Here is a 20,952-nt window from a genome sequence, read left to right on the forward strand (position 1 = left end):
CCTCTTTTCCTAGTATACCTAATCTTCGGTCATCTTGTTAGCATAATGTGCAGAGTTCATTCTGTCCTGGCAGCCTCGGGGAATGCTGAGATACCTGGAATGTCATGGAAAACAGGCAGGTATATATCCTTTATTGTAGATTGGACATAGCCTATCCCTTTCTGCAGTGGAGTTGCGCCTCCTTGCACATTTTGCAAGCGGCACTATAGTTCTGCTTCAAAAACCATGGATTTTTCTTTAAAAAAAAATGATGCTGGCAAATAATTCAGTCCAAGTTTTCCTTTTAACTAAACATGTACAATATGAGATTTCTGGACAAAGGATGAAGTTTGTTTGCAGACCTATTTGTGCTCCTCTGCTCCTGTGATTGCCTGTTAGTCCCTCATGCACCAACTCTCCACAGAAACACTTTCTTCCTATTGAGATCGTGCCAAAACTAGAATAAATGAACAAGCATGAAAGATGTATAATTAAAAGCTTATAGGTTTTTTTCCATTTTTAGTGCAGCTAATTTTTTTCCTTCTTTTTTGTTGAGCCGAACAAAGGGGCAGAACAAGTAGTGATCTTTAAGGAAGGCCTCTTTTTTGCTGCACAGTTCAGGCTTGTCCTGCAACAATGCAGCTCTGTGGTCTGTCCCTGCTTGAGCCAAGTTTAGAGAATAAGTCATGTTTGCTTTATTCAAGAAACCTGCTGTGCATGAAGAAATTACCTGCAGGTGACTATCTTCCCATGGATCAGTGGTTTGGCAATGTTTCTGAAGCATGCAAATCTAATTAGAGCTTAGGAAACTAATTGGCCAGGAACCCAGTCTCCTTAAATATGACAATTCAAATTAAATGTATTTCCAGCTCATAGTTACATATTGTAGGAAGTCTGGATATAAATTTACAGGGACCACCATGCTTTGCCTACATTTGACATATTGATGGTTCTTTTATTCTTTTATCTTGTTTTACTTACAATTGTGTTTTTCTCATAAATATTACAAAAAATGATAAACCATGAAAATGTGCAGGAAAGTCCCTTGGCAGCACAATGCTTTGTGAGATCAGTGGATGTATTATGATATATTGCTATTAGCAGCAAAACATCTATTTAAAAGACACTGCCACTTTGTGTGAAGAAACATTACAAATACTACTAAGTACCAAGTAATAGAGACAGATACTTGCCCCAAATTCCACTTCCTTGGCAGCTGATGCTCCTCTCCACACATGAAACATGGGCAGGCTGTCAGTGTCCTCAAGTACACAATGCAGGTCCTGCACTGTAAGTGATGATGTTGGTGAAGGGGAGACCGAATTATGGCAGAATATAGCAAAGTCTAGCTGGAAAAACAGGGAGTCCACAGGAACAATGGATAAGGTAAATGTTTTTAAACTTATAGCCCTCAAAAAAAAACCCGTTATTTTAGGGGGAAGCAAATGGGCTTTTTATTAGCAATACAAAGGAAGTAGTTCTGCTTTTAAGCAGTGCTTAGAGTAGCTGTAAACCCTAACCCCTTTAACTATAGGTCCTCACCATCCTTTTTTCTTTAACTCCGGTAGCTTTATCATTTTAACTCTAGATGAAATGGGGACTGGAAGTGACTACATTGATGGGCCCTCAGCAACGGGTCTGTAGTAATTATCATAGGATGCCAGGGCTTGTATCTGCAGGAGTAAAAGGATGGCTGTATAAATCAATGGAGGGAGCCTTTTGCAGCCACATCACACTGACATAGGTAGGCTGCAGCACTTTTCATCATGATCAGTTGTTATATAGTGGCTGCATGTCATTGCTCAGGTAAAACATTGGCGTTGGCATTGAATGTTGGCACAGCTATTTATAGTCTTCACCAGAGGAATATGTGACAGGTTGGCAACTCAGAGGAACAGCTAGGGCCAAGTGATGTCACTCTTTAACAAGCTGTGGCTTATCCTGGACCTTCATAGCAGGACTGACTTAAGTGAAAAAAAGCTTTGCAGTTGATTTACAAATAGTGATAATTACTTTTAAATCACATTACATGCTAAAAATGAAATGAGATTTTAGTAAGTTGGCTTACATTTACTTAATTCAAAAGCACTTTTAGCAATATACACCTGGTTAGTCTGATTCTCCATACAGCAGATGATGTCCCTGTCAGTCTCTCCCCACAACTGCACATGCACATGAAATGCTACATATGCATGTTCTACTTGTTATATCTTTGCTTAGCCTAATAACATTTTTATCTGCCAGTAGGAAGCAATGACAATGCAGCCAAGGACCTCACACAACCTTTTTGTATTAGAATTTGTTCTAGTATAGTTTATAGTGCATTATGGGAGCTGCTGTCCTTTTTTAACTTTGACAATAGGAGGAGGAATGGCCACACAAAGACTTAAAAACAGTAAGGCTGATGTCACATGAAAAATACTGCCATGATGTTACAATCATGTGGGAAAGCCTTCCACTTACCCCTTTGGCTGCCTCACTGGTTCCAAGCACTACATGTTAGAGAAGGAGCAGGATCACTTGTGTGAAGACATCCTAAATATTTTTTTTTTGTCACAAATTTATAAAACTGGGAATCAGACATTCCTTTGTGGGAATCTTCCAGATCCATGTGTCATGGATCTGGAAGATTCCCATGTGTCAATGGCATGTGTTAATAGGCATGCAGTAAATTAGGAGGAAAAGTCTATTTCCCTGTTTTATAAATATGACCTATAGCGTTGTATTATTTTTACTTCTAGAATAAGATTGTTATATGACTATCATAAAATTAACAATTTAACAAAGTGATGTCTGATTACTGAAGGAAAATGACTTGATGATTAATTTCACGCTTTGCTCTTTTTAAGCCATCATATTTGGGGTCTTCAGTCAGAATGTGTGATGGTTTATAAAGTCTTCTTGTATGTGTATATATATTCACCGGCCACTTTATCAGATACACCTTGCTAGTAGAGAGTTGTGCCCCATTTGGCCCTTAGAACTGCTGTATTCTCTGTGGCATAGTTTTAACAAGGTGCTAGAGACATTCCCCATGGCTGATTGGTCTATATTAACAAGATGACATTATACAGTAGCTGTAGATTTGTCAGCTCCACATCCATCAGGTAAATCTCCTGTTCCACCACATCCAAAAGATGCTGTATTTGATTGGGATCCAGTGATTGTGGTGATACCCATTTATTACTAAGGGAACCATTACACCATCACTTTTTCAGTGAATTGGCATATACAGTTTATAATCTTTTTTTGTGTTACATTTAGTTAAAGCAGAGCTGTATTCCTTTTGTAAAACAAGTGGCTGATGAGACGGAGAATAAATCTGTCCAATTACATAATTTGTTTCTGGCAAGGAAAAAAAAATCCTCAGACATTCCCTTTAGACAGTAGCATTGGCTCCTAATAATGCTGATGAGCAGACTCATGCAAGATGGCAAATGGATAATATCAAATATGGGTTATGCAAAAGATAACATGTTTGTAAATATGCATTTACCTTATTTAATTTGCAATTTTAAGAGTGCTTGCTTTAAAAATGTATACTTAAAGGATACAGATTAGTTGTACCCACATTATATTGTGTCTATTTGTGGTGTTTTATATGTACAAGCCAACTCCTAAAGAAAACATTTTTGGTTCAGTCTTTACTATATTTTTTTATTCTTAATATTAATAAACAGGATTTATATAGCGCCAACATTTTACGCAGTGCTGATTTATATAAATATATATATATATATATATATATATACACATACATTTTTTGTGTTGCAAAAAAACTTTAAGTAGAGGGTGTAGTTCTGATTTTGGTAAATTGTTGTATGTGTTTGAAAGAGGGTACAGCAGAGGCTGTTTACCTTCAGACTTTCTGTCTAAGTTGAATCTTTAGATAGAGCTTTTCATACACAACAGGAGGAGAAGACATAAATCATTAAAATATTTAGTTTTAAGTAGAAAATATAGCTTGAACAATGTAAATAGGCTTTACATTGTCACCACATTCAGGTGAAGGTCTGCCAATAGCCCATTCCTCATAAAGCTTGACACTACCCCAATAAACAGATGGAGAAGTTCAACTTGAGTCAGCTGTCTTTGTCAAATGGTGTTGAAGCTTACCCAGGTGGATGATGCCTCTGCTCCCCCCATGTGACTAGGGTCTGACAATGGACCAAACAGGAGAAATTTAACATGAGTGAAGTTATGAATTTGACCAAATTTGAAAGCCTTACTTCATTATAAAACGTGAACGCTCCAAAGGAGCAGGGTGGTGGTGAGAGGGAGTTTATGGGTAATCAGATATTGTTAAGGAAGGGGGCAAAGGGGATGAGTTGTCAGAAGGCATTGACACTGCAATAAATGCCTTGTATTGCTTTGGAAATGTGAAAATGAGCAAAGATGTCCATCTGCTGGCTGAAAATAAAAATACAACAGATCTTCAAAAAAGGTATAATTTTTGTAACCAAATAAATTGATCACTTTATAAGAAAATTGGTATGACTAAAATAATGAATGACGTTAAAATAAAATATAGTTTTCAGTGACTTTATCTGAACTTCTAATGGGTGCATTCACCATTAGGCACCTGATTTTTTATTTTTTTTATTTTTATGTTTTTCATAAACATAAAAACACTGACTGCTTTGTCCTGTAGTTTACTAAGAAAATCTTTTCTGTTGGTTTCTAGCATAATTGGAAACTCTGTCAGCAAGATATTTTCATGTTTCTAGGACTGTAATTCTTCTAAAGCCATTATACCGGGGTCCGACCATAACATTGGATTTGACCCCCCACTCGATATTGGGTAGGAACAGAGCCAAAAATTGTGGCACATTGACCTTATCACCATACTACCTTGGACATAACAAGCCAGAGGGTAATTTACTCTATAAGGCATATTAATAACTCAAATTTTACATTTGGTTGGATTGACTTTGATAAAGTGGAGAACCACAGACATACTATGAAAAATATACTATTTGGATCTAATTTCTAGGCCACTTATACAATATTCTTTTTGGCACTCTTGCTAAAATATAATGTAATGTGACAGTGCTGTAATCATTTGAAGGAACTGGACCCTGTTTAAATTGGCTGCTCTGCAGGTTTATTGAAGTACACCTGTTAAAGGACGTGTATAGGACTGGCACTGCTAGCCTTCTGCTGAGAATGCCAGTTGCCTGATTTTTATGTTTGCAATACTTTTAGGACACTAATCTAGAACAAAAATGCTTTAATCATACATGTTTTAAATTTTATTATCTCCATAGTTATTCATGTTCTGTGATTTACAAAGCTTAGACAGTCTTTCTAAGCAAACTGCCCGGATATTGTATAAAGAGACCTTGTTGTAAGAATCGGAAAATAGTCCTAGCACAAGCTGATCAAATGCTGAAATATGGCTTTCTGTGCATTGATAATTACCTTAAAGATATAACATTTTCTTATTCTAAGTTTTATTAATTATTAAAAACAAGCAAACAATGTGTCTTTATTTATACATAATAATGTTGGTGCATGCAAGGAAACTAAATCCAAAAGCCTTCAACATAGCCATCAACATGTGTAACTATCCTAATTGTTTCTTCTGTAAGATAGGGGACAATCTATACATGGCTGAGGGCCTGTAAGATAAGAGGGAAGTAGATATGGAACTATGAAGTCTGCATCTTCAAGGTCCGCAAATGTATTGCAATGGGTATGCTGGTCGCAGGTGGTACATGATACAAACTCCAGGGACATGGCTTAAATTGTGCATCAAGGTTGTGGTCTATCTCTGAACTCTGTAAATAATTAAAATAAATAATTATTAATAAAAAAAAAAATGTAACAAATGATTTATCTATCCATCTTTTTCTATATGTGTCCATTAATCCTAGTGCAGTTAACTGCTGTTCATTTTAGTTATTTGGATAGGGTTTATCTACTGTGCAATGCATATCAAATTAACCACCCGACCGTTAAACCTGACCTTGGTTCGGGTTTAAAAATTTAGCTAAAATCGATAAACCCGAACTTTGTCGGGTGTTAAATCCCATCACTTACCTGGTCCCCGCTGTGATGATCCGTTCTGTTCCAGCGTTGATCTCTAAAAAAAAATACTCACCTTCTCCCCGCAGCTCCTCCGGACACGTCTTCTGTCTTCAGTCTTCATCCGGCGAGTGCAGTGACGATCTCTGGGGTTTCCCGGTGATGTCGCTGCATGCGTCGGTGTGGGCGGGAGGCGGGGCGGGAAATTTAAATCGCTTTGCATTGAACTCAATACAAAAAAGCTGAATTGAGTCCAATACAAAGAAATCCTTATATAATATATATATAATTGTATTATATAATAGTAGCTTAATTATATAAGCTACTGTACAGGTACATTACATTATACACTATTTTTTTTTTAAACATTTTTTTTTATGTTTTATAAAAAAAGTTATTAAATTTATAAAACTTTGGACATATTTCGATGAGTTATGCGGTAATTCGGTGAATTATAAGTAATTATTTAGTAATTCGGTGAATTATAGCCTACAATCTAAAATAAATAAGTGTTAATTTTTTTGCATGGAAGTTTGGAAAGAATTAGAACACCTCGGCGATTCCTGATGTTGTCCGTGCGTGCGCCCGTCGATGGGGGTCGTAGCGGGAAATTCAAATATTTTGTATTGGATTCAATACAAAGTCCTGTATCCAATCCAATACAAAATAATACAAAATATATTTAAACTAGGCAGGACCATATGCACTGTGTAATTAAGTTTTCTTCCAGTTTGACACCTTCATTTTTTGTCTTTAACAACTAAGATAGTATTTAGTTCCCCCTTTTTTAATTATATGTTGATTTTATTTTTACTTAATGTTGTTACTGGAAAATCTGTGACTTTTTAGTAATCGTGTAAATATGAAGTTTGAAACAAATTGTATTGTCAATCAATAAGTAAGACCAAATATAAAGCCTTGAATTTAAAACCAGCCACACATTTTAGAGGGTGCTTTGACATAGTATCACAGGGTTAATCTCTTTATTGCACTGCAGAACAATCCATAAACCTGTAAACTTAACTTGCAGCAAACTACTCCTTGTCTTTTGCTTTCTTCCTGTGAACCAGCAGTACAAAACAGCATCTGCTATCCTATTCTTTCTTATTCTTTGCTATAGGCAACACCTTCACATTCCATTGCACTAACATTTATAAATGAACCTAGTACATTTAAAAATAAATAAAATTGCTTAGGTTATGAGATCCAGATGGTGCCTTCCAAAGCGTTTGATTTCATGAAACACACAATACATTCATATTTTTATGTATGTATTAATAGGTTTGGATAGGTTTCCTAGGAAAGAAACTGGGGACTATAGGGCCCTAGATCCGGCCAAGCGAGAGAAAGGGTGGGTTCTCTGGCCCAACCCAAGCCTGATTTGGCTTATATTCGCTGCACTCAGGTGCAAAGGAGGGAGATGATCAGCCAGTGTGTTGCAGGCTGTTGTGTGATCAGTCAGAGGCTGGAGTGTGATGAGAAGACAGCCAGAGGGTTCCAGGCTGAAAGGAAGTGTGTTCCAGACTGGGAAAGTAGACAGAGTCTGTTCCAGGCTGCAGGAAAAGGGGACAGAGCTCCAGAAAAGCCAGTAGGCCAACAAGACTTACATTGTGAGTGAACAGAGGTGATATAATGTGTGTTAGAAAGAGGTGAAAGAAGTGGCAGTGAGGTAGCCAGATGCCCAGCCGGGCTACTGTTTATTATTTTGTAGTAAAATTGTGGAGTGTGCTGTAACACTTGGCTAAAGAAATAAATACTGCTGGTAATTTGGACTTTTGGAGTCTGCTGCCCCTTGTAAGCATCCCGTTACCATGAGCAACCCCCAGTAATATACCACAATATATATACACACTGTAAAGTCTGGGGATTAGCTCAGACCTCAGCCAACATGCTTCTTACCAAAATGATGTAACAGACACAAGTCTTTATTGGGATAAATAAAAAAAACTGTTTTTCATCATCCCAGGGGGGGTATAAACAAAACAGAAAATGGCTTACTTCAGCCTAGTTGTGCAATTGTCCATAGTCCATCAGAACCTCTCCACAATAAGAATGAGACTAAGACAAGTATCTTGTGAGGGTCCAATACCCAGCCTGGGGTTTCCATAGTCCATAAATCAAACAAAATCAAATTAGCATCAACAGCTTCCCATGTAACTGCAACACCACTGTTTAGCATGATTCCCCACAAGCTTAATTGCAGGTTACTTCCTGCAAATCTACTTCTCCCTCCCTCTTGCACACCTGAGCCCTTATGGGATCCCCACCTTCCTGCTGGGCAGGTGCAACTCCTGGTGTGTACTCGGATGGACTGAAGAGGGCCACCTTATCCTTCCCCTTCAGTCCAGAGTCTGGGTCCCGTGAAAAGTAGCGGAAATACAGCAACATCGTTACCTAACTTTCAGTTTTTATATATATATATAGATATTAGCCATAATTGTAATGATTATTTTTGTTTTCTAGCCAACTATCTGCAGAAGATCTTGCAAGAGTTCCTCCTAACTCCACTAGCAACATATTGAACAGACTTTTGGTCAGTTATGACCCAAGGATCAGACCCAATTTTAAAGGTTTGTTGCCTAAAATTTTATATTTATACTTACCATTTATTATGCTGTTTTCTAAATTACTTTTTTAATAACAACGAAATTTGTATATTATTTTAGAACATACAATGGATTGCTCCTCACTTCTTCCAAACCTTTAACTTGTTTAAAACTCCAGTCGTATTCTAGAGTTTAGTCATTTGTCATCCAAAAATAGGCTAATCTTAGGTTGTCTTAGGTTGTTCCTATTCAAATACACAACAGCCTTAGACAATAGACAGCCCTGGACTTTAAAGTAAGATTTAAAAATCAAGTATGATGGGTGTCAGGTGTTTGAGAAAAAAACTGAGTTAGATATCAATAGTCAAATGCCAGAGTTGAGGTTTAAATAAAAAAAAAAAAAAAAAAAAGTCAGATATAAGGGTCAAGAGTCAGCTGTTGGGTTCAAATGTACAAGCCGTGTGTCCGTGTCAAGTGTCCATAACAAGCATCAAAGTCAACAATCAACATTAGACATTGAAGTTGAGTTAATGGTAAAACGTTGGTTAATGTTTTCTGTGTTACCATTTTTTCTTTCAAAATGATTTCTGTTTTTGTATATGCAAACCAGTTTTGATAACTACAACATTTGAATCTGGCACGTTGCCTTTGAGGTTGGCTCTAATGTTCAAGTGTTTCTCTTTATTCTGCTGACTCTGATAATTGTTCTAGGATTGGAGGCAAGAAAGTGGTGTGCAGACAAGGAAGGTTTAGAATTCGGCTGTCAGATATGATATTGGAACTAAAGCTTTATTTAAAATGGTATATGAACAATGTTTTAAAGCTACAGAGAGACTTTTTTTCCAAGGTGAAAGCAGATAACCTTTATCTTTTATAGGCACACACATTGCAGTGGTCAACCTTTGATGACGTACTGCTTTAAGTATTACCAAAACATTACATTGATATTGAGCATGCACCCAGCCTCTGTTAAAGACCAACTTTAACCAAAACCTTTTTACATTTGTTTTTGAGTGTTAAAGGTTAAAACCTCTGTCAGAAAGTGATGCAAAATGTCTCCAATGAGGACAGAGACTGCAATGAAAACGGTTTATTAGCAAAGTGGATAAAGGTTACCTGTATCACGTTTTCTTATTGGTGCCTGTGTTCTCCTTGGTAACCCTTGTTTTCTTTCTTGTTGAAGTGTCATAGAGATAAAAATTGTATCTGTCAAATTTTGATAAAATGGGTAAAAGGTTAAAACTCTTGCCAGTTCATAATTTAGCTGTGTTTGTACCATTCGGAAAGTTTTATCTTCACTACTTGTCCTAGAAATGCAACATGACGTTAAAACAAATCTCCTAAAGTGAGGGGAATTCCTATTTAGGATCTCCCATTTTGGATGATTTCCCATTACCTCTTGCTATAAAATTGTGGGGGACAACTGTAAAATTCTCACTTTATTTCTTGGGGACAACAGTCGTCATTACAAATAGAAAGCGAATCCCCCTGTGAGATCACGATCAACAATAAAAACAGACAGCCGAAGCTCACCAATCCCTAGTCTATTTAAACATAAAGCAGAACATTTTTTTCAAAAAACTGGGATCAGGCAGGTCCTTTATTGGCTGCCCCTTCTGCAATAAAATAACCTTACAAGCCCAATCACAATTTAAAAAAAAAAAATACTCACCTCTCCTTGTTTCATTGCGGGTACTGCCATCTTCTTTCTTTTTCCTTTCCTGGTTTGGATCTTCAGCCATCTTTATTGGCCTTGCCACAATGCCATAACTTCCATACAGGCTCTCTGGATTTCATTTATTCCCAGCAAATGTGGGGAAGCCAGAATTCACCAGTAGAAGACTGCGATCAGGTATGTTTTATTGTAGAACAAACATCACCTAAACCTTTCTGCAATAAAGACCTGCCTGATCGCAAATTTTAAAGTGGAACTGTAGTTCTGCTTTGAAAAATAAATTGGCTGGAGTTGGGTTTTAAGAAGAAGAAAGAACTATTGTGATTATTAGTGAAAGAAGGAACCTGCCACTTGTCCAAATGGTGTGTTAACCCTAGAGGTTTCCCTGCAGGAGCCAGCTATAACAAGTCCACTCATTTACATATTGATGAAGTAGATGCTAAGCAAACAAGCATTTCCCCAAACACACTTGCCACCAAAAACAGAGCACATTGCATAGGTAAAGGTTTTAATGGCATTTTCTAATATATTGGAAAGTTTGAGGCGACAGATGCTCTGTAGTAAATGGTTACTGACCTGATAAAAGCAAGCTGTGATAGCTGTCATTTTTGTAGAGCTTCAGGCTTGAGAAATGTGCTGCAGGTGTACAGATGCAATGTAATTGTGTTTGCCTGCCATTAGATGAAACAATTTAATGATGTACAGGTGAAAGGAATTAAAGGGGATTTAATGTTCTGACTTTTAATTTACTGCATACCTATGTACTGACAAACCAAACGTTTCTGCTGTAATTTAAGGGACAAAGCATAACTTACTGGGCTTGGGCTCAGGCTGGAACACATTTACTTTTGGTAGGGTAAAAATTAAGCTATTGAATGGCTCCCTGCCATCTTTAATTCATCTCAAGATCTTACTTTATTATAGATTCCTAAATGCTTCTGTTGTGCACATTCTGAGGCTACCCATTACACTATTTTCATCAAACACACTGTTAAATGGTCTTGTCTGCCTTCTTTAGTCACTTGGGGCCATTGTTACAAAAAGAGAAAACTTACTAATGAGCACCCCTGTGTAATGTACAAGACCCTTACCTTGTTCCGTCGCTGTCCTCAGGCGTCCCGCTATTCCCTGCAGGTCCTGGGGACACGTCTGCCTCCTCCAATCTCCAGCCACAAAGTTTTCACGGTGACGTTGGTGCATGCGTCGGTTCGGCCAGGACTTAGCGGCAGGAAATTCAAATATATTTTGTATTGGATTCAATACAAGATTGCTGTATTGAGTCTAACACAAAGAAATATTCATAGAATATATATATACCGTATTTTTCGGACCATAAGACGCACCGGACCATAAGACGCACCAGTTTTTAGAGAAGGGAAATGAAGAAAAAAAAGATTCTGAAACAAATAGTGTCCTAAAATATTTTATGTGCATTAAAAACCAACATCACAGTCATAAACACATATATATATATATATATATATATGTATATATATATATATATTATATATGCTGCTGTACAGTTATATTACATTATATATCATTTTTTTACAAAAACAGATTTTTGTGTGTGTTTTTTTTTAAGTTTAATATTAAATGTAATGAATGTATTACCTATTAGACATATGTTGATGAGTTATGCCTAAGAATTATATGCTTACAATGTAAAATGAATTTCCATGCAAAAAATGGTATCGCTTTTTGCATTGAAATACGGCCAGAATCAGACTGCTAGGTAGGCTAAAAAATAGCAAATTACATTTAGGAAATCCATGCCAGGTTTTCAGAATCACCCAGGCTCACTGATAAAGGTCTATCTTCTCCAGCCTTGGAGAAATTTAATAAATCAGGACTTAAGCTTGTTTTTTTTTGCTATCAGTGTCCACTTTACAGCGATTTTCCCCAGAGACATCAGGACTATGAATGTAAGGGTGCAGGTGTCACCATAAAGGAATACACAGAGAGCAAAAACACCTGACCAGACATTCTCCTGTTCTACTAAATGAAATTGTTTTATTCTATCGTTGTCTTCACTTCCATTTTTTTTTTTTTTTTCCAAAATGTTTTTATTAAATTTTTCAAATATACAGAGACAAGTAAACAAGCAAAACCAGTAGGGTAACATGACACAAAAAAAGGGAGGGAGAAACACTTATACCATTTTAAACAAAAAAAAAACAAAAAATCAGCCAGTGGAGTCCATAAATAAAACTATGGATTATGAGTCAGAAATATTAGTGATGTACCAAGTAGAATATCTGAATGGTTCAATAATTGACTTGCATTCTGAGCTGGTGAATGTGTAGAGTAAAATTTACTTCCATTTTTATGATATTCTGTAAATCCCATGGAAATATATGACCTGGCAGAGGTTTTGGCCAGTGTGGACCTATAATTCTATAGTATAGGTAGTTGCAGATTAAAAAAAATGAAAGTCAAATTTGTCTCACATTACAAAGTTAATTTTGTACATATAATATGGTATTTCATTATTTGAGAGATCATTAACCATTACTATTGTTACCTATAGTTTAATTAATAGAGTTTCACATAATTTAAGGACTGAAATCCAGTGACTAAAATGGTTGGCCCAGGAACTGTAAGGCTTACGTAGAATAGTCAGGATAAAGCCAGATGTCCTCCTGCCGGGAAATAAGGCAGACTCTAAAATAATTGCTGCAGCTACAACAGATTACAACATGCAATAAAATTATAGTAAACAAGAGGAGTCCACACAATTGTGCAAGACTAAAAGCAAGGCTGAAGTACCTTGGCTTACTTTAATTATAATGGCCACAATAGTTATTCATATTTAATATTTGTTTTCTACAATAATATTGAAAAAAACACTTCCTTCTATTCACAGTTACCACAAATGTTGTATTACTAAAACTTCTATTGTTATATAATAACATAATACTTAAATACTAATAATGGTAGTATTATTACCTGACATTAACTTTAGACAATTCTAAGATATTACTAATAATCTTGCTACTCATCCCTACTAATTGAGCAGTCTTCATTTGTGTCCATAATTTATTGTATAGCAAGAAGCAACAAATATGAACAACATGTTTTGAATTCAACATTCAACAATAATAAAAAAAAAATTTAAACATGTAATGTAACTGTATAGTAGCATATATAATATCTAAATATTATAATTATATATAAAATATATGTATATTTCTTTGTATTGGACTCAGTACAGCTATTCTATATTGAATCCATTACAAAATTATTTGAATTTGCTGCTGATCCTCCCACCCGCACCGACGCATGTACAACGTCACCGGGAAACCCCGTAGATCTCGTCTCTGCACTGAACGGAGGAGCAGGACGTGTCCCCAGGACCTGTGGGGACCAGCAGGATGCCGGGGGACAGCAATGGAGCAAGGTAAGTGGGGTTTTTTTTTTAGTTAAAAGCTCCCCCGAGTGCGAGTTGGGATTACCGCTTTTTTGCATTTAAAATCCGCCCCCAGTCACACTCGGGATTACCGCTAGGGGGGTTAAGGTAAAGGGAAGAAAGGCTTCAATATAATTACAGGAGACTATACCTATTGTGGTATACCACCCTTGTGGAATCACCTTTTCTGGGGTAAAACGTACTCTCACACTGCAGGAGAGGTGTATGAAGAACACTGGAGACAGTAGATAAGGTTGAAACTGACCGGCAGTCAGTTTTATTAAAAGGTTGCATAAAATAAAATAAAACAAAAATAATTCCTAGCCAGTCAGGCACTAACTATACAGCAAGCAGATTCCTCTCCAGTTGGTGGCTAACCCAGCCAACTCAACACAAACATTGCAGCAACCTTTACTCACATGTAGTACAACAATGGCTCTCACAGGCAGCTTTCCTGTGCCCCAGGTCAGAGAGCTTCCTTCAGCTCACAGCTGTGCAGTAATTAATGGCCAGACAAAACCAAACTCTGGCCTGGATCAGAACACTTCTGAGTGACATGCAAAACCCAGGTTTGGAATCCCAGCAGACCTATTGCTAGTTAATCTCTCCTATAGGAGAGGAAACAAGAAGAAATATATCTTTCCTCCAAGATGACCCCTTTTGCCACAATATCCATTGGGTGACTATGTGACATGTCTGCAGTGTATATATATCTGTCTTATTTTAACATTTTTTTTTATTTCTACAAGATTTTTTTCTTTTGAAGCATTTTTCCTTGCCTACAAATGTGCTCAGTAATTCTCCAGGCAGTTTTCAAGTATTCAAAGCAAATCACAGAGATGTATAAAGCAGGAACAAGTGCAGCACTATAGAAAGAACTAGAGCAAATACAGAGAAGTGTATGGTTTTATAATGTATTTATTTTACTGTAGTGCTAAAGCTGGTTGTCATGGCAACCACTTCTGTACCAGAACACTGTCAGTGGAATTGCAGCCCACGCAGCAACAAGCAACATCAAGAACGCTGGCAAAGATTCCTGCTCTGTATAATTTACCACATACCTTTCTCTCTGCTGCCTCATACCGTCATTAGAGTAGAGCGTATGTAATACGTCAAAAATGAATAGAGGGATTAGGAATTACCTGCAGAAGCAGATTTGCCCCTGTAACTATTAGCATAGCCTTATCAACATGTATCAATAAAATAAATATTGCAGATACAGAGATCAGTAACACACTAAGACAAAAAACAGAAATATCAGATTTTTTCATTTTTTTCTGTATTTAAAAAATAAGAAAGGTCACATATGTCATTTAGGGAAGCTGTGCTGTTTATAATCAAGTAATTACCATCAATGTTCTACCAGGGATTTAATCACTAATGTAAAAAGCAAGGTATAGAGATTTAAAGCAGAACTATAGCTCCTCATTGAAACCCAGCAAGAAGGTTTTTTTTGCAGATGGGGTTATGCCATGTCCCTTCCACAATAAAATATTCTTACCGGTTCTTGCTGTTTACCGGTAAGCTAGGTATACTGGCATTCCTTGGAGCTAATAAACTTCCACTTACATCATCCCCGCCAAGTTGATGGCTGAGGAGCTGACTCCAGGAAGAGGATCGGGGAAAGATGGCGGTGCCCACACTGGAGCAAGGACAGATCAATGCATTTAAAAAACTGCAGTCAGCCAAGTAAGGTTATTTAACTGCAGAAGGACATCGCTTGTCCTTTCTGCAATAAAGGACCTGCCTGGTCCCAATTCCCCTGTTTTTAGATATAGTTTTTGAAAATAAGGAGCATGATCAGGCATGCTTGATCGCTTTGGGTTTGTGGCAAAAAGCTGAGCTGTGCGTGCGCAATGTCATCTGTGTTTGCCAGGAAGACCCAGCATTCTCTGCTTCCCTTGCTTTTCCCGGGATGAGTAAACGCCATCCCAGCACGACCAATCAAGATGGTCAAGATCATTTGAAAGAAGAGAAGCAAGATAATGACAACTCAGACAAATGAATCAGCCTGATTTTAGTTAGAACGTTTCATCCTTTAAACTACTAAATATAACTGAGGGCAAATATAGTTATTTTTTATTTCCTTGGGCCCAGGCGTCTTCACTTCCACTGCTACCTAATCCCTGCCTCTTAAATAATACCGAAACACTGTGCTTAGCAATATGGCAGCCAGGTTGCTGGCCAGAAGTTTCTACGTATTCGTGAAAAATACGCTGAACATTTTGTGCATTGTTTTATTTTTGAATGAAAAAATTAGGCTATTAAAAAAATTGGAAGGATTCTCATGGCTGATGATAAGTGCTTTAACATTGCTATCACTTCGTATTACCTCCTAGTAGTACTCTTAAATGGGGCATATGGGAATGTATGTTTGGGGGTGATTTTATGCTCTTTGTAATCAGTTTTATTGATACATCTGCTCCACAGATGTGTGATGGTTCTGCTTTATTGTGATATAGAATGGAAGCAGAAAAATTGACTGTTATAGTATATCTGATCACATATACACACTAACTCTTTCTATTTATTGGGTGCGATGAAGTGTCAGACTAATGTATAGTCACTAATAAAGTAGCCTGTTGCATAAAATAAGTTCTGGCATTAGGTCTATTTTTTGTTTTTTTACATATCCTATATATCTTTTTGTAGGTATTCCAGTTGATGTTGTAGTCAACATATTTATTAACAGTTTTGGATCGATCCAGGAGACAACCATGGTAAGCATGTGATTTATAATCATGTTAATCATAATGTAAAATGTTTGCTATGTCCATACTTAGCTATAATTCTCTCTTAATAACAATTGACTGCTACCCATACAGAGCAGAGTATCATCTCAATTTAGTAGCCATCAATGCTCACTGGCCACAGGAATCATGATGGAACATTTTAGTTGCAGTTTGTCATAATCATGAACTGTTCATTCATGTTTGTTCAAATATCTCTAGCTCATGTGCAGGATTTGTACGTATTGCATGAAAACCTGAAAAGAGTTGTGACATTTCCAATTTAAGTTGACTGTTTGTGGTGAGTTGTACAGACAATTGCTTAGAAGGCTTTATGGCTAGCTTGTTCGATAATTTGATCGTTTCTGTACTGAACACTGTCACTTGACATTAGATATTAATTCACTCTGTACGGGTAACACAAATCTGCAAATCAGATAACTGGAACATTAGTTTCTATCCACCCAAGGTGCGATATTTGGATATATGTACATTATCTTCAAGCAAGGCTGATATTCGGTAAATCACAGCTGGTCTTTATTATAAAATCCAATAAATGTCCTTACAACTGTTATATGGATGTTTTTTGTTTCTCAGAATTGCCATATGGACCCCAGGAAAAAAAAACACTTTATACAATAAATTAAAGGGCATTCTTGTAACTGTGTGATTCAGCATTTCTGTCTAATAACCTTTTCTGCCTTTTTGACAAAATGGGGCCACAGCTATGAGTGCTGCATTTGTCAATGCGCTGTTCTGACAGTGATGCAATGGAACATCCCGTAAAGTCGTTGTCTCTCACATTTATGTGCACGGGTGAAGCCCGGAGAAATGTATTTATCTGTGTAAGATGATCTTTCTACTCCAGAAAAATGGGCCAGAGGTCTGTGCAGAAAAAGAAGATGTTATTAATCAAAGGATAGTTTTGTTGCAGTCATCCTGATGCCCTCTTATCAGGGATGTAATTGAAGGTCAAAGGTGTCTTGGTATTTGTAAAGGGAAAATGGCATTGGCTGATATCCAAAGAAACATACATTCAAATAAAGAAACATTGTTTTAGAAATACTAATGGTTCAGGGTCCTGTCCTGTTGTTTTTGCAGAGCCTGGCACATTAATAAAATGAAGTATTGCAAGGATTGCTACAAGTATTTTCACAGGAACTGTTGTATTTGTGGCCTCAAAGCTCAATTCCTGACATGCTCCAAATCTGGGAGACTCCACAACTTCACAACCTTGATTCCTAAGGTGTGTTCAGCTGGTGTGATATATTTCCAAGACAGCTGAATACATCAATGTGAGGTGTGAAGCCTCCAAGATATGGGGAAAAATCAGGAAATGAAAACTCATAACCGGAATAGTTTGCAATATGAATACTTAACCAAGTTCCTGAAGCAGAAATTAAAAAATGGAACAGACAGGTTCTTGATTGCAGAAGGAACATCATCTATACCTTCTGATATAAATGAACTTTGCTTTTGCATGTAATAAAAATATGTGCCAAAATGATGCAAAAGCTTCATTACATTCTGAGACAATCAGGAGCTCTGATTACATGTTCTATAAGTCTGCCCCAGAGCAGTGAACATTTAAGAAAATCTGAGATGCCAGACTGCATTGGTCTATGTATGGATTGATATATTTTAAAATGGTCTATGTGAATATGCAAAATGATCATTTGAAAATCTGTGAATAGATTATTGTCTAAACCTGTGGTATTCTATACATGTATTTATTTTTTGGGTAATTTGAAGCTAAACATCAGACAGCCAAATACAGAGATAAAATATATATTTGGGAGCTGTTTTTCCTGCCAAATGTTTTTTTTTACGCAATACATTTTTTTTATTAAGAAACAGAGGAAAAGTATATATGTAAATAGGTAAATATGTAAATGTATGTAAAAGTAAATATGGTAATACAAACATAAAGTAGAGTCAGTTATACATACAATTGTTCATATTAAATTGTTCAAATACAAAATATGAGTATGTCAAAGATTTTAACTTGTCACAGATTATAAGGAGTAATATATATCCGATACTACTTTAGATAACCGTGAGTGTGCATCGCACAAAACCATTTATAAATAAAATACTACAAATAGAATGGGGAGAAGAAAGAGGGAAAAGTAAAGGAAAGAAAAAGCGAGTCACATTCAACCAGTTAATCAAATATTTCACAATAATGCCTCAAATTAGAATTTTCCTCGGAATTTGTCCTCTACAAAATCTATCCACACTCACCATGTGGTTTATGTACACTTCATTTTGCTTAGGAAGTTGTGCCATTAACTTCTCCATACGTTGTATATTAGATATTCTGTTGCTCATTCCCTCAGGGTAGGTATCCTATCCTGGCCCCAGTACCGAGGAATAACCGCCCTGGTGGCGGCTGGAAAAAAGCCAATTCAGAGTTTGCCATTGCTCTATACCTCTGTACAGCTCTGTTTAGTTTGAAGGAAGAGGGGGTATTTTTCTGCCCCTTTAATCATCTAGTCCCCTTCCCACCTAAGCAAAACTAAATAGAGAAGCAGAACATTTATGAGTTCATCTCAGTCAATCTGCCCTCTCATCAGCATGCACCTTACCTACATTGTTTGCGTTAAATCATGTAATATTGATTTCTAAGCTGCATTAATTGTAAAAATTTCAACTGTAAAGCAGTACCAATGGTAGGCATAAAAAACGTCAAGTTTCCACTGTCCAGCTAAATGCATAGCTAAAACACATCCATGTTTACTGTTTTACATGTCAGAATTGTAATATAAATAGCCAATCTTGTGATTTACACGTATCCTGTGATTAACATTGACCTTTTGGTAACTTTACTGTGAGGTAAGTGTGAATAAATTCCTGACATATGACAATATATAGAAGTAGAATAAGAGTTTACAACAACGGAACCTTAAATACCATTAAACAGCAGTCCTTGATTTCAAATCAAGTAACTTTGCTAGACTGAGATGTCACCAATGGTTTGCTGTATTTTGCCACTGGTGTGTACATAAAAATTTGTAAGTGAGGTTGTTAATGTGTTTTCTTTAGTTTTCAGTGGAATAGGGAATGGTTAGACCAGGGGTGGTGATATAAATTACATGTAAAAGTAGGCCGGAATAAAAAGCCCAGTATCATGCCTAGGTTAGACCCTTCGTCCAGTTTTCCTGTTATTGTCTGTGCCCCCTCTGCAGAGATTTATCTCCTTGATTTGTCTGCACCAAGACAGGATATAAAGAAAAATCCACCCTTTTTGAGATGTCATCAAAGTGGTTGGTGAGGGAAAATCTGTTCCCAAAGAAAAATCTCTGGGATTAAACATTACCTTTGGTAAGATTTCCTTATACTTACTGTTGTGTCTTTAGGAACTAAGATAGGTAAAGGGAAATCTCACTAGTTGACGGAAGACAGCAATAAATAACCTGATAGGGGTTTTAAACTTTCCCAACTCTCTACAAAACCGGTCCCGATCGTCATTCGTGGATCTGCTGTGGCGAACTGAGGAATGAGGTCATGTGACCGTTATACATACCGGTATGTTGTACATAATGTCTTGGCTGACAATTATCAGTGTGTATGCAGTCTAACACGAGAAGTTTGTTTATACGGGTTGAGAGCAAAGGAATAACCTTTTCAGCCCTTTTTTATGCTGCCCACAATCTGGGGTTGTTTGGCCATAGAGCCTATTTGACTGCAGTGGAGAAAACCAAGGTTATTTCCTAAATGATTTATATGTGTACAAACACAATACACCTACACTGGTGGAGCATCTAGCCTATGAGTAATACATCTTCTTTGTGTAGATAACATTTCTGAGAAACATCATACCAACTCCAGGTTTATATGGAAACAACAATTTAAAAATGCCATTGCTGCCAGCAATTACATTTATATTCCAAATACATTGAAAACTGCTTTCTATAAAGTAAGGTCAAAGAACAGTCAGTGCAGACATTTAATAAATCTTACTTATACCAAATTAAAATCATGCTGGCCAACTTATTATGTGTATGAATATCAGCATGCTGGGATAGGTTTTACTTTTTGAACTTTGTTTGAGACAAACATCTAGTATATGCCTAATATAAATATTTCAAATCAAGGTAATCATGCACACACCTTACAAATAATAAAATACCACAATAGCCTTTAAGGTCCAGCAGAAGCTAAAAATTAAACAATAATAACAATAAGTGAAAATGGTAAGAATAACTGTACATTTGCAACTGAACTTTAAAAAAAATGAATACAAAAAAGCATTGTGTAGCTGTACTGTTATAGCTGGGCACTCACTCGTTCACACATTGAAGAGCTCTCATGCCATTGCATGAACATGGTTTTTATAGTACTGCAGTGATGCAAGGAAATGTATGGTTTTGTTCTTCCAACTTTGGAGGCCACTTGGTCACATCTGACTGATCCCCAACCCACCCCTACCTGGTAGCTTAAAGATAAGGGGGAATACCTGTAATGCAGTGAGCAAACACATTGATCGCATTAAAAAGAAATTCAACAGAAAACCCTACACTGTGCATGTCTCTGCATGTGATGTTAGTTTAAAAAAAGAAGTACTGAGAGACGCATTTATAACAA

General features: G+C 36.7%; 1 protein-coding gene across 1 annotated transcript in view; it reads left to right on the forward strand.

Moving 5' to 3' along the window:
• The window catches only part of GLRB (glycine receptor beta), a 58,295-nt gene that overhangs the window by 18,435 nt on the left and 18,908 nt on the right, over positions 1-20,952 (forward strand). The window contains exons 3-4 of the mRNA XM_072405968.1: positions 8,470-8,576; positions 16,289-16,356. Coding sequence (XP_072262069.1) covers positions 8,470-8,576; positions 16,289-16,356 — 175 coding nt within the window. The remainder of the gene's footprint in view (positions 1-8,469; positions 8,577-16,288; positions 16,357-20,952) is intronic.

Source organism: Pyxicephalus adspersus, chromosome 3, assembly GCF_032062135.1.
Source record: "Pyxicephalus adspersus chromosome 3, UCB_Pads_2.0, whole genome shotgun sequence".
NCBI lineage: Eukaryota > Metazoa > Chordata > Amphibia > Anura > Pyxicephalidae > Pyxicephalus > Pyxicephalus adspersus.